Below are 12,037 nucleotides of genomic sequence, written 5' to 3' on the forward strand. Positions count from 1 at the left end.
GACCCACCATTATCAAACAGTACGCTCCAGAAAAGAGCCAATTGTTTACCATGACATCTGTATTAATTGAAAATGTATCCTTATGTCAAACATAGCAAGAAAAAGATGTTAATTTCGTGCGAACTCAATTGATAGTCAATAGAAGCATATTTACACTTTTTGGCACATTTTCCCAACCCTTTTTTGAAGTTTTGACAACTTCATTTCTTGTTTCCTCATTTTTTAGCATTTTTCCCAACCTTAAATTAAATATTTCTGCTAAATACAACAACTTTTTCTCGAGGTCTACTAAATACTCTCAATGGAGAAACAATCTGATACTGGACAAAGACACAGCCTACGGGAAAAATAGACGATGTGACGGTCGGCACAGTTGGCCGGGTGAGGCCTACCCTTTCAATACACCCACCAACACAATAAAAAGGCTACCACAATACACTAGGTTAAAATAAAAATATTCGAGAGAAATGGATTAATCTTTCACTCTTGATGCTGCACTGCCTAGAAGTGTTCACACAAAAATCTCACCGACGTGGTAGCAGTGACACTTTTTTGATTATAAAACTTTAATTTAAAAAAAGGGCTTCGTTACAAGTTTCAAAAAATTAGTTGCTGTGCCCTAAGGTTAAACGTTGAGAAGACAGTAAATTACATTCCCTAAAAAGTCAAGTCGTCGCCCAATCAGCAGTAACTTGTCGTTTTCAGAGAAAATGAGTCAGCAAATCAGCACGTAATATACAGTGAGCCCTCATTCTGATTGCGTTGGGTTCGCCGAGTGCTTTCCAGACGACAAATTGAGCCTTTCCATCGACAAGAATCGGGCATTTTCCCATTGAGACGAAGATTGGGGGCTTTTAATCAAAACATTTGAACCCCTCTACCAGATGGTATATAAATAGAGACACAAATAAAAGTGGGTTGAAAATAAATCGCAATTGTTGCCTTTGATACCAAGATTACCAGTGTAAAATGAAAGCCCCGGATGCTAGCTAACATTTACCAAGACCCTTAGAACTAAAGAACAGAGAAAGCTGGCTCAAAGCTCCAACCTTAGCACCTCAATTATTAGAGCAACAAAAATAACAATAGTTTCAATTGATAAAATCTCAGAGCCTTTTTCCTTTTAGGAGAAACATTGTTCTATACTTTTTATCTTTTTCGAAGCGGTATTGGTGAAATTTATTTAACGAGAAATGAGATTTCGCGAAAATTACTCGTGACTAGAAAACTTGAATTAAAGTCTGAACTTCATCGGGGCGTTGGAAAGCCACCATCATCCCGTTTGCCTCGGGAATTAGGATTTCCACTCACATCCAGGTTTCCTAACAAAGATGAAAGATCGGATATGCTTGCCGTCTTCATGTCAGGATTGGATTGTCTGGACAGCGAAACTCCAACGGAACAGTCATTGTAAGAAGACACCTGTTGTGCGGCTGTCAGACCCGACAAAAACGCCCCGTGTCCCGTTGAATAAAACGTGGAATGGCAATGTTCGCCAGCAAAAGCAACAACGGGCTGAAAAAAGAAAAAGAACGTTTTAAATACTCGTAGCTTGATTACAAGTACAATTGGATGAAGCGATGTTCTTCATTTTGTCAACCGTTCATTGAATTTGAATCAATATGACTGTTTTTAAGCCTGTGCAGTGATATTTTTGCAACAATGCTTGCAAAACCAATCCAAGGTCTGAGACTTGTTCAATAACCAACTTTTCAAAGCACTCATCTTTGGACGTTCTCTTTGTGAACTGAATTTATACAAGAATCAAATATTTTTCTGAAGAATTCCTTCATCTCTTTTGCTGTATTACATTTTCCTCAACGACCGAGGAAACAAGAAAAATTGACCCCCACAAAATGAAAATTTGCAAAAGTTAATTGCTTTTTCTTGTAAACGTGTAGAATGTAAATTAATCAAAACTCAAATAAGATCAGAGCAGATACTGAGCATTTGTACCGGTTAGGTTTGGCTCTAGACACTTTTAGGAGGGAATAAAATAACAGCAGTGAATAATTTAAAATACACTTGTACAATACAAATACTAATGTGTTTCGAACCGGAGTGTCACCTTGTTAGCTTCAAGGGTCCCAATTAAGGCTTCCAACTCAAGCTAACAAGTACAAAAAGAGCGATCAGAGATCAGAAATGAGTTTAAAAGCAACATGGTTGTCAGTCACGTTTGGAAATTCAATTCAGCGTGTTTTCTTACAACTGACTTGATTGATCTTCCTGCGCCGGCAGATTGCGAGCCAGTGCTGCACCACATGGTAGCTGTTTGGTCTTTTTAGTTAGAAGGTACTACTAGATCTGACCTGGAACAAATAAACAACGTTCAAACTCAGCACTTTTGGTTTGCAATCTCTCGCCACAAGGAGATTGATTCAAGTTATACTCTCTACGCCACCCTTTTTCCACATTCATTGATGCCCTAACCGAGGTCCTTCAAGCCAAGAAACTGACAAGTCAGGTTGTTGCTTTTTCTACCTTTTTGCAAACTCCCTTACCGCTACAGGGAATCGAATTCCTACCACTTCAAGACGAAAAGCTTATTTATCATATTCAACATTTTGTTCATATATCTGATCCACCAACGAATTGGAGTTGGTGGATCTGGCTAGACCTTAATTAGGGTTCATCAGGAATTTTAGTCAAAACCTTGTCCAAGCCTGATTTTAATCCCGTTATTGGATCAACAACGCCCACATACTCTCTACGAATATTTGAGGGCAGCAAATTGAACAATGAAGGAGCTCAAGAAAGAGGAGATGAGACGGAATTTATTTTTCGAACTAGCCTGGATTCTCGAGGGCTTGAAGGTGATCTAAAAAAAGAACGTTAAGTCTCTACGGTCACTTGCAAATGACCCTAAATCCTGGGTTGGGACAAAGCTCATGGATACTTTTGAAAACGTACAGTACCAGATTACTTTCGTACCTTCCTTGAATACTGTACAGTCCCAAACACAGTTCGAAACACATCCCAAAATACAACTACTATTAATCTACACAAAGATCTCTTGAGTAATTAAGGATTAGCTATAGTCTCAAACTTTCATTTCCTTATTGTTACCGCACTTTTGTGGGTTATAACGTTTCGCGAAGCGTGTTCAGCCTGGGCCAAACCAGTAATGCAGGCGTAATGGGCAATGGTTATGACTTACGCCCACTTACTTTTTTGCCTTCTGACCCGGGAGCCAATAAAGGTGAACTTAAGGTTTCGATGTCCATCTGTTGTCCACCAACTCCAATGGAGGTGTATGAGCCGCGAGAAAAGGCTTGAGTATTCCACGCGGTGCTAGAAAAAGCAAAGAAAATAGTTTTAACTTGAACTTGCAAACCTGTTCTCAAACTGCTGATTGACGAAGTCAAACTTACTAAATGCACGATTTTGGTTTGGGCACACTGGGATCGTTCAAAAACTTTCGAAGGATTTTCAAGCAGGTATCTGCAATTTCTTTCACGTTAAGCGATTCCATAAATCGGGCCTCATCTCCCGAAATCCACGACACAAAGAGCACCTCACTGACTTTACAGAAAGAGTACAACTTTCGATACCAACGATCTTTGAGAGAAATTCGAGTCTCATCGATAGTTTCCCACAGCAAAATGACCTCAGAGATCTCAGGCGTCAGAAAAGGAGCATCCCACTCCAAGAATATCTTGTTCACCACACCAAAATTGAGTTTTTTCATGGCCTCCACTTTGACATTGGGTAGGGGAGGCGAGAACAAATCTGACTGAGCTTTTAGCACTCCTAATGGCACAGCACATATCACATGTTGGGCACGAAATTCGGCCCCATTATCGCACAAAACGTTGACGGCCGAGGCATTTGACTGGCTTGATCTTTCATCGCCTTCGTTCCAATTAATCGATTTCACTACGTGGCCCAAAAGTATGGATTCTTTGGGTATGGCCCTAACCACCGGGTGTAAAATACTCGAGTATCCTCTAGGTAAGGTCACATTCCCCCCCGGTAACTCGACATAGCTGCCAATACCCACCAGATCAACTGAACTCATTTGATCGCAGCCTGAAAGGGTCATCAACACGAAAAAGATTCAGCATGAAAAGCAAGGACAGGGTCTTATTTTGCTCTTACCTGTAATGCAGCATTCTCGCTTGAGGAGATAGTCGAATATCAATCGACGAACACGTTTCTGATCCGGTGGAAACCGTTGAAGGAACAAACCAATTTCCAACTCGACATGCTCGCCTACGGATTGGACGCCTTCGGGAGGCTTGTATTTGCAGGAAAAGTACTCTTCGCATCGCTTGAAGAACCAATAGTAAGCTTCATACACTTCCTACAGGGCCAGAACCAAGAAAAATTAGCCATGATCGGGAACGACTCGATCCCATAATACGGACTAACTTGGAGCACGGCAAAGGGTACCCTTTTCCCCCCCTCGGTAACTGCCGCCACTTTATGAGGCTTGGGGGCTTGCGTGACGTCCACCAAGCCATTGGCAATGGCCAACTTGTACAAAGGATTGCCCAGAATGCCATGCACATAACTAGCCCCCAATTCCGCCGGACAGCCGCCTGCAATCAAACAATTCAGGTTCATTTCAGAAGATCAGGCATGCATGCATGCATTCTGGTTTCGTTTCTTACCCATTTCCAGGGTCATGACTCTTCCGCCGAGTCTTTTGCGGGCTTCTAACAACAGGAAATTATGATGGCCGTTTTGGGTCAGGTAGTTAGCCGCAGCCAACCCCGCCAATCCGCCTCCAATGATCAAGTATTGGACATCCCGGGGGACTGGCGCACTCAGAGCAGCAGCCTCAGCCATAACGCCGGTAAGATGATCTTCCTACTCGGATCCACCCATCCCCTCCTCATGAGGATCATAGATATCAAGCTGGCAGGCTGACTGGTTGGCTCCACGAATCCATCAGTGATCCAAATCAAACATTAATGCCCGTTTCACTTGATCTCATGAGAAAATGAACCACTGACTCCCTTCTCCAGCATTCATTCGATCAACATTTTTTTCATTCATCTACCCATGAGAGCATTATCCGGTTGGGTTTCGCTCCCTGCACTGAGACACTAAGTCAGTCCTCTTGATCGAGATGGGATGGGGCTTGTCTAGAATTCCTTTATGCCTTTAAGTCGGCATAAGGGCTGAGTTAGTTAGGAGCTGAAGTGCCACCCGTGCCACCCTTTTATCATGTCCTTCTTTCTGTCTCCTTGTTTCTTTCTTCAGTGCTATATACTGTATACCCTTGACTCTCTGTCTGTGTATGGTTTAACAGTGTTCTTTCAGCTGGGGATTTCGCAGACACAACAAACTTCCGACCAGGTGGCCAGACATAGGGACACTCCATTTCTTGAAAGCTAGTAAATTACTATTTATTAGCTACTACTTCACTAGTAGTAATAGATCAGTCCCGCACAAAGTGAGCCAGATTGCAATTTTTTAGCGCGCATGGACAGGCTGTTCGTTAAAAGACGCTTTTGGTCTAATGGTAGAGGGCCAATAATCGGCTAAAGTAGCACCATTTCATAGTTGTCCGTTTAAGTTGCGTTCGATATGTGCTAGCAAAATTGATGTTAAGCTGGTTTCGACTGTTTGTGGGCAAAACAATGCATACTTCGATTTTTCACCAAAATATGAAATCAAATCGATTATCCATGTCAAGTAAAGGAAATTCAAGGGAAAATGAGGAGCGGCACCCTGATTTTGGGCATTTTGTGGAGGAGGAAGAACCAAGACAAACATCACACCTAGAGGGCTCTAATCATGGCCAACTGCACTGTCATCCACTTGAATTTTTTGCCTTCGAGAAGTTCAGATGCCTTGTGTGACTAAACTTAAAAAAGGTCATCACTGCACTAACATCTTAGCTCAATATCAGAATCCTGTTTGCTTCAACACAATTGCCAATTCAAATAACTGGCAAATTAAATCTGTGGGCGGTGTGGATGGCCTGGTCATGTGATTTATAGTTTTGCTCCCTAGTTTTTTATTTACTTCTCAGTGAAATTCTCAGCGTTGTTTTTACACACACGTTAGACATTATCTACTGCCATGTAAATTGATTGAAAATACATTGATTTGGTTGAACGCACAGCATGATGTTCCGTAGAGATAGACTGGCTGAGACATGGTCCAATAGCGCTTTGCAATCAAATATCGATGTCCTTGTCACAAATATAAGCGGGATCTCCCACCCTCGTACTCTTATACTCGCATGGCGAGATTGGAAAAGCTCCTTCCACACGATCTCGATGCATGGGCCTGGTCAGCCTGTTCAACGGCCCATTCAGGCCTTGCTCATTCCTCTGTTCTGACTGGTGGAGTTATATGCTCCACCGGTAGATATCATGTCGCATAACATTGTGTACGAAAACAGGTTTGAGCTTGACAATTGTGGCATAAGTCAAAGAGAAGTGGGGTAAAGCCTTTCCGAGTTGTGTCGGTTCGAAATGACGGATTGGTCGCGGTGATTAAAGCAATCCGTGCGTGTCAGCCCAATCCGATCTCCATTCAGCCTGGGATTCTCCTCACCCAACATGAATCAACCTCTCACTTGACGAGCCTGCTATCTTTCTCTCGATTGCTTGGGCCTCACAAGTGACTTCCACCAATCAAGATACGAGCGTATATTGACATGGGTCGCTTGATCGTAGAACACGTCCGTAATCCGTAGTTCGTTGAGGTGAGAGTGTAACACCCACAACATCATGGAGATCCCGAGATGTTGAGCATTCAGCCCTTCACCATGGCCCGGAGGATTCTTACACATGGCGAGATCATGCTAAATCGGGCGGCAGCGACGCCAAAAAGTTATCATGTCGTTCCGAGCTGGTGGGGTCGGTTCGCCCGATATTCTACATCAACGGTGCCCGTGCCCTTGGGACACGATGCGAAATTGTCCCAAAGCCAGGCAGCCGTGAAATCCGAGGGAAACATTCTTACAGACACCTTGAATCGACATCATTCCTACCTACGGATTTCTTTAACGGAGCGATGCAATTTGCGGTGCCAGTATTGTATGCCCGAAGAGGGAGTGCAGCTCACCCCTCAAAACCGATTGCTCTCTTCGGCCGAGATCGTGACCTTGGCCGGGATTTTTGCCGAAGAAGGCGTGTCTAAGATCCGACTCACAGGAGGCGAGCCCTTGGTGCGGTCCGACTTGGCTGACATCATCCGCAGTCTTAAAGCCGTGCCTGGCGTGAAAACTGTGGGGATTACGACCAACGCTCTTACGTTGAGTCGAAAACTGGACTCTTTAATGGCGGCTGGCTTAGATGCCCTCAACATTAGTCTGGATACCCTGATCAAGCCCAAGTTCGAGCACATTACCCGTAGAAGAGGCCATGATCGAGTCCTGCAAGCCATCCAAGATGCCTCGAGTAGCGGACACTTTGACCGGGTCAAAGTGAACTGCGTTGTGATGCGCGGAATGAATGAGGAGGAAGTGCCCAACTTTGTCGAACTGACTCGAGAATGGCCGATTGATATTCGGTTTATTGAGTATATGCCTTTTGATGGGAATAAGTGGCTCTTGAAGAAGTTTGTTCCCTATCAGGAGATGTTAAATAGTCTCAGGAAATCCTATCCCGAATTGGTGCGCATATCAGATCAGCCTAATGACACTTCCAAAGCTTGGCAGGTGCCCGGCTTTCTGGGACAAATTGGTTTTATCACGTCCATGAGTAAGAACTTTTGCGGATCTTGCAATCGGTTGAGATTGACAGCCGATGGCAATCTCAAGGTATGCCTTTTTGGAAACACCGAATTGAACCTCCGAGATGCTCTCCGAGATTCGGCACTGAACAAAGATGATATCAAAGAACTCATCGGTGAAGCGGTCATGAAGAAAAAGCCGCGCCATGCAGGTATGCTCAAAATCAAAGAGTCTGCTAACCGGCCAATGATACTTATCGGAGGTTGAACTCCGAACAAGGAATGTCTAATGGTACAGTTGGTCAGGGTGTTGGTATCATGTTTGGGTGTGCTAATAAATGAAATATTTTTCTTGTTGAGCCACGGAAAATCCGTTGGCAGAATTTGATTCGGTTTCATTAGTTGATTATTTGTGAACATAACGGCAAGGGAGGTCCAACACTCCAATTATATTTTGTTGGCTTGGTGATATCAAATCTATCACTTCGTAACAATGCTACATATACATATAATTTCTTCAATCTTTTTATTATGTATGGGCACTTTTGGCGGCAGCCACGTCAGGCATGTTTGAGAGCCAAATAGACACTTCATTAACGATGGCCTTGGAATACTTCACATTGCTCACTGAATAAGAAAGTAAAGTCTCTTTCATTCGTCTTACTCTTTCCACATGAAATTGTCTAATTTCTGTGCCAACTCGTTGAGTGCAGAGTGCAAGTTGCGATGGCTCGTCCGACAACTCTCCGTCTTGTTCTATTAAAGCATCTCTTTGGCCAATTGCTTTGACCTCTGATTCAAAGTACTTGACAAAGGTTGCCAAATATGAACCCAGATATCGTTGGGAAGCATATATTTTGTCTTGGAGCAACGTGGCCTCGTGAATGAATGCTTGAGAGAAATTGACATTCACATCATCACTCACTCTAGACGTTGTTAGTTCAACAGCAGCTAGAAGAAGAAGTTTCTGCGATAGTTTGTTGGACACATCCAAAACCCGATGGAGACGCTCTTGAACTGACAGCAAGTGCTGGCAGTAGGTCTCAGATCTTTGCCTTTCTTTACCAAAAAGATCCGGCTCATTCTGGTGACTGCTTTTGGGCCGACCCTTGAAACCCTTGTAAAGACCAGAGAAAAATACCTTCACCGGAAACTGTGGCTTCAAGGTGGGAGTTTTAGTGGATAGAAAAAAGTCTGACAATATCGATATCTCCGCGATCACTGGATGACTTAAGCATTTGCGAATAAAATAGCAAAGTCTTTCCTCCTCCAGTTTGTTCCAAGGTAAATCAAGACCCAATCGGAAGGGAACAGTTCGGGAGATTTCATCCGGCACCGGAGGCACTATCACGCCCAATTGGGACACTTGTGAGGATAAAGATTGGTGCAGTTGAATGAATTCATCGAAGGTTCTTTTGATGATTGACCCTTCGCTCGATAGCTTCTGGCCATTTTGAAGTGGCCACACCTGAAATACATCAAACAAATAAAAGGTTAAACAATAGGTAGCTAAACTACACCTAACTTTGTGATCGTACCATCAAGGTGTATGTCTTCGAACTTCGGCCAGGACCGGGGGCCGAATCCAAAAATGTTATCTCAAATTGGGCTCGATGGGCGGAGGGGTGAGCAGAGCGATTTGAACCTGAGGCTACAGTGGATCCAGTAATCCTTTTAGTCTCCAAAGATAGGCCTGATGACTCCAAAATTGGACTGCCACAAGGAGACATCCCCGGAGAATCGGGGCCCTCAGTGGACGATGAACTCCACGACGTGGAACAGCTGTCCAGTTTGGGACAGATTGCACTGCTTTCGTTCATCATGATGAGCGGATTGAGATGACCGATTTGGTGTGTTCTGTTCAGCAGAAACACAGCCAATCAATTCTAGTAGCTTAAATTGATATCATTTTAGTAGAATTCGGCCCGACGCCGTATCAGACGACTTGGAGCCTTTCGAAAAAGGAAAACAGGATCAACCAAAACCTGCCTGCCTTCCACTTGGTTAATACTAAGGGCTGAAGAATAGTTGGACCTGGATCATACTGGAGGGTTGGAGGTTGGAACTCTCTCCTTTCGCGACAAAGAGAAAGCCAAGTTAGACTGAGACTGCTGAGTGGGCTCTAAAGCGCCTTCTGCGATGCATAAATGTCCAAGCAAGAACCAAATACGAAAGAAACGAAGCTACTTTTGTCTCTAACTGTCTCTAACTCTAGAACGGCCCCGTTTGTTAGGCAATCACTTATTTCCTGAAGAGTTGCCAACGTGTGCACCAGTTGACTGGTTTGTGAGTGAGTTAATACGTTCTCAATAGTAGTGGCTCTCTAGGATGGATTCAGAAAAACATGAATGGAATGACATATTCTTTTATGTTACAAGTCATCTTCCAAGCTAGAACTGGATAAAAATTTCAATTCGTTTTTAAAGGATGTGCACTTTTTTGTCCATTTTGGATATTTCGTTGCTGTTCAGTGTGAAGAACAAATTCTTAAAGATGTATTTTTAATTGTTGACTTGATGGCCTTTAAATATCACCTAATCACCTAAGTATGTCCATGTGACACCTAGTAATCTGTCAAATCATCATTTGACCAGTTACAAACTGAGAGTAAGGTGACTCATGTGGTCAGGTCGAATCCGAAGGCTTTTTTCTCTTATGCAAACTTTAAGAGAAAGACGAAATACCCTGTTGGGCCTTTTGAGGTTGATGGGGAGGCCATTAGCAATGTAGAGACCATGGCTAACATGCTTGGAGATCAATTATCCAGTGTGTTTTCAACCCTACTGTGTTCATAAGCAACAGCTCATTGCTCTGAAAATGAGTCTGTTGGATTGACAAAGTCAGTCAAGTTGAGCGTTTAGATGATCTTGTAGTCACAAATCAAGAGGCATTAAAGGCCATCAAGGGCTTGAGGCTCTCAATTTCTCCTGGTCCTGATGGCGTGACATCTCAGTTTCTGGTGAGATGCTCACTGGTTCTTGCTCCTGTTTTCTCGTACTTGATGCGTTGCATCTTGGATCAGGACAAGTTTCCATCGTCACTAAAATTAGCTCAGGTTGTTCCAATTTTTAAAGGGGGATAAGTCGCTCCGAGTAACTATAAGCCGATTTCTCTCACTTCGAATATTGCGAAGGTGTTTGAAAAGATCATGAAGTCCAAACTTGTTGAGTTTCTTGAAGTCCATGCTGTCCTTCCTCCTGGTTAGCATGGGTTCTGAGCACATCTTAGCACGGTTGCCCAACTGATTAAACATATAGAACATATTATTGAGGAACTAGAGAAACATGACTCAGTTGATGTTGAGTAATATGGCCCTGAACGGAATGAATTCCGCTCAGATAATGGAGGAAAGGTATTGAGCAAGCCTCATCTATGAAAGATTTAGCTGTAGCACTCCAAAATAATAAAAATTTGATGAGCATATCCAGTGGAAGGTGGGTAAAGCCTCTCAAACATGTGGTTGGATATATTGCACGTTTAAGTCCAGAGACAGCATCACGATGCTAACTCTGTACAAGTCGATTGTTCAGCCACATCTTGAATATGCCTCACCCATTTGGGCTCCAATGAGTTCAGCAGGTTTGCAAAAGGTCGAACAAGTCCAAGGATGTTTCATTAGGAACATCACAGGGATTACAGAGCTCTCGTATTGGGAGAGACTAAAAAAGTTGGGATTGTACAGTGTTCAGAGAAGGTACGAAAGGTGTCTGATACTGTACGTCTTCAAAAGCATCCATGGGTTTTGTCCCAACCCAGGATTTAGGGTTGATTATAGTGACCGTAGAAGCTTAATGTGCGTATTGAGAGCACCTTCAAGTCCTCGAGAATCCAGGCTAGTTCGAACAATGAAGCCCACTTCTCTTCTTTCTCGGGCTCCTTCATTGTTTAATTTGCTTCCCTCTAATTTTCGTAGGGAATACTTGGGCCTTGTTGATCCGGTGGCATCTGTTAAGTCAGACTTGGACAAATTTTTAGATAGCATTCCAGATCAACCTTACATTAAAGGATTAGCTCGGTCTTCCAACTCAAATTCCTTGGTAGACCAAATATCATATAAAGATTAAAAGATAAAAAAGACGAATTACAACCTTTCATTTTAATAGTACTGGGGTTTACATTCCCTGTGGTGGTTAGAAAAGCCCGTGAAAAATCTAACAAAAAAAGAGATGGAAATCGACGATTATCTAACCAATTCCATTCGGCATGAGTTTGTAGATTAAGCTTCAAGGCACATTCCTAACTCAAATTCTCCAAGTCATTTCATTCCTTAGGTTGGAACCCACAAACCAGTTAAAGTGGGGGCTCAATAAATCAGGTTTCTATTGCATCTACACCAGGTAACCATCATAGATAGAGCCACACTAGGCCTAACATTTCACATTCTGGCCCACTTTCGGAC

At 43.1% G+C, this 12,037-nt stretch overlaps 3 protein-coding genes across 3 annotated transcripts; 1 reads left to right on the forward strand and 2 right to left on the reverse strand.

Moving 5' to 3' along the window:
• Positions 1 to 1,146: 1,146 nt before the first annotated feature.
• On the reverse strand, positions 1,147 to 5,274 carry LOC131880238 (peroxisomal N(1)-acetyl-spermine/spermidine oxidase-like). The gene is made up of 6 exons (XM_059226814.1): positions 4,617 to 5,274; positions 4,375 to 4,544; positions 4,102 to 4,306; positions 3,375 to 4,032; positions 3,171 to 3,294; positions 1,147 to 1,515 (listed from the first exon to the last, which is right to left on the reverse strand). Exons 1-6 carry the CDS (start codon positions 4,792 to 4,794, stop codon positions 1,249 to 1,251), a joined length of 1,602 nt encoding a protein of 533 aa, XP_059082797.1. The 5' UTR covers positions 4,795 to 5,274; the 3' UTR covers positions 1,147 to 1,248.
• Positions 5,275 to 6,210: 936 nt separating this feature from the next.
• Positions 6,211 to 8,026, forward strand: LOC131880240 (uncharacterized). Its single transcript, XM_059226817.1, has one exon. It carries the CDS (start codon positions 6,707 to 6,709, stop codon positions 7,904 to 7,906), a length of 1,200 nt encoding a protein of 399 aa, XP_059082800.1. The 5' UTR covers positions 6,211 to 6,706; the 3' UTR covers positions 7,907 to 8,026.
• Positions 7,640 to 9,848, reverse strand: LOC131880239 (uncharacterized). Its single transcript, XM_059226816.1, has 2 exons — positions 9,177 to 9,848; positions 7,640 to 9,106 (listed from the first exon to the last, which is right to left on the reverse strand). The coding sequence occupies exons 1-2, from the start codon at positions 9,459 to 9,461 to the stop codon at positions 8,168 to 8,170; spliced, it is 1,224 nt and encodes a 407-aa protein (XP_059082799.1). The 5' UTR covers positions 9,462 to 9,848; the 3' UTR covers positions 7,640 to 8,167.
• Positions 9,849 to 12,037: the final 2,189 nt, after the last annotated feature.

The sequence above is a fragment of the Tigriopus californicus genome, chromosome 5 (genome assembly GCF_007210705.1).
Source record: "Tigriopus californicus strain San Diego chromosome 5, Tcal_SD_v2.1, whole genome shotgun sequence".
In the NCBI taxonomy this organism is placed as follows: domain Eukaryota; kingdom Metazoa; phylum Arthropoda; class Copepoda; order Harpacticoida; family Harpacticidae; genus Tigriopus; species Tigriopus californicus.

Bases quoted from the DNA above. Each gene is read 5' to 3' on its own strand.
- LOC131880238 (XM_059226814.1), bottom strand. From the start codon at position 4,794: ATGGCTGAGGCTGCTGCTCTGAGTGCGCCAGTCCCCCGGGATGTCCAA. The intron at 4,033-4,101 runs GTAAGAGCAAAA...TGACCCTTTCAG, and splicing joins GCGAGAATGCTGCATTACAG to GCTGCGATCAAATGAGTTCA. The intron at 1,516-3,170 runs GTAAGTGGGCGT...TTCTTTTTTCAG, and splicing joins CCGGGTCAGAAGGCAAAAAA to CCCGTTGTTGCTTTTGCTGG.
- LOC131880240 (XM_059226817.1), top strand. From the start codon at position 6,707: ATGTTGAGCATTCAGCCCTTCACCATGGCCCGGAGGATTCTTACACAT.
- LOC131880239 (XM_059226816.1), bottom strand. From the start codon at position 9,461: ATGATGAACGAAAGCAGTGCAATCTGTCCCAAACTGGACAGCTGTTCC. The intron at 9,107-9,176 runs GTACGATCACAA...GATGTATTTCAG, and splicing joins CGAAGACATACACCTTGATG to GTGTGGCCACTTCAAAATGG.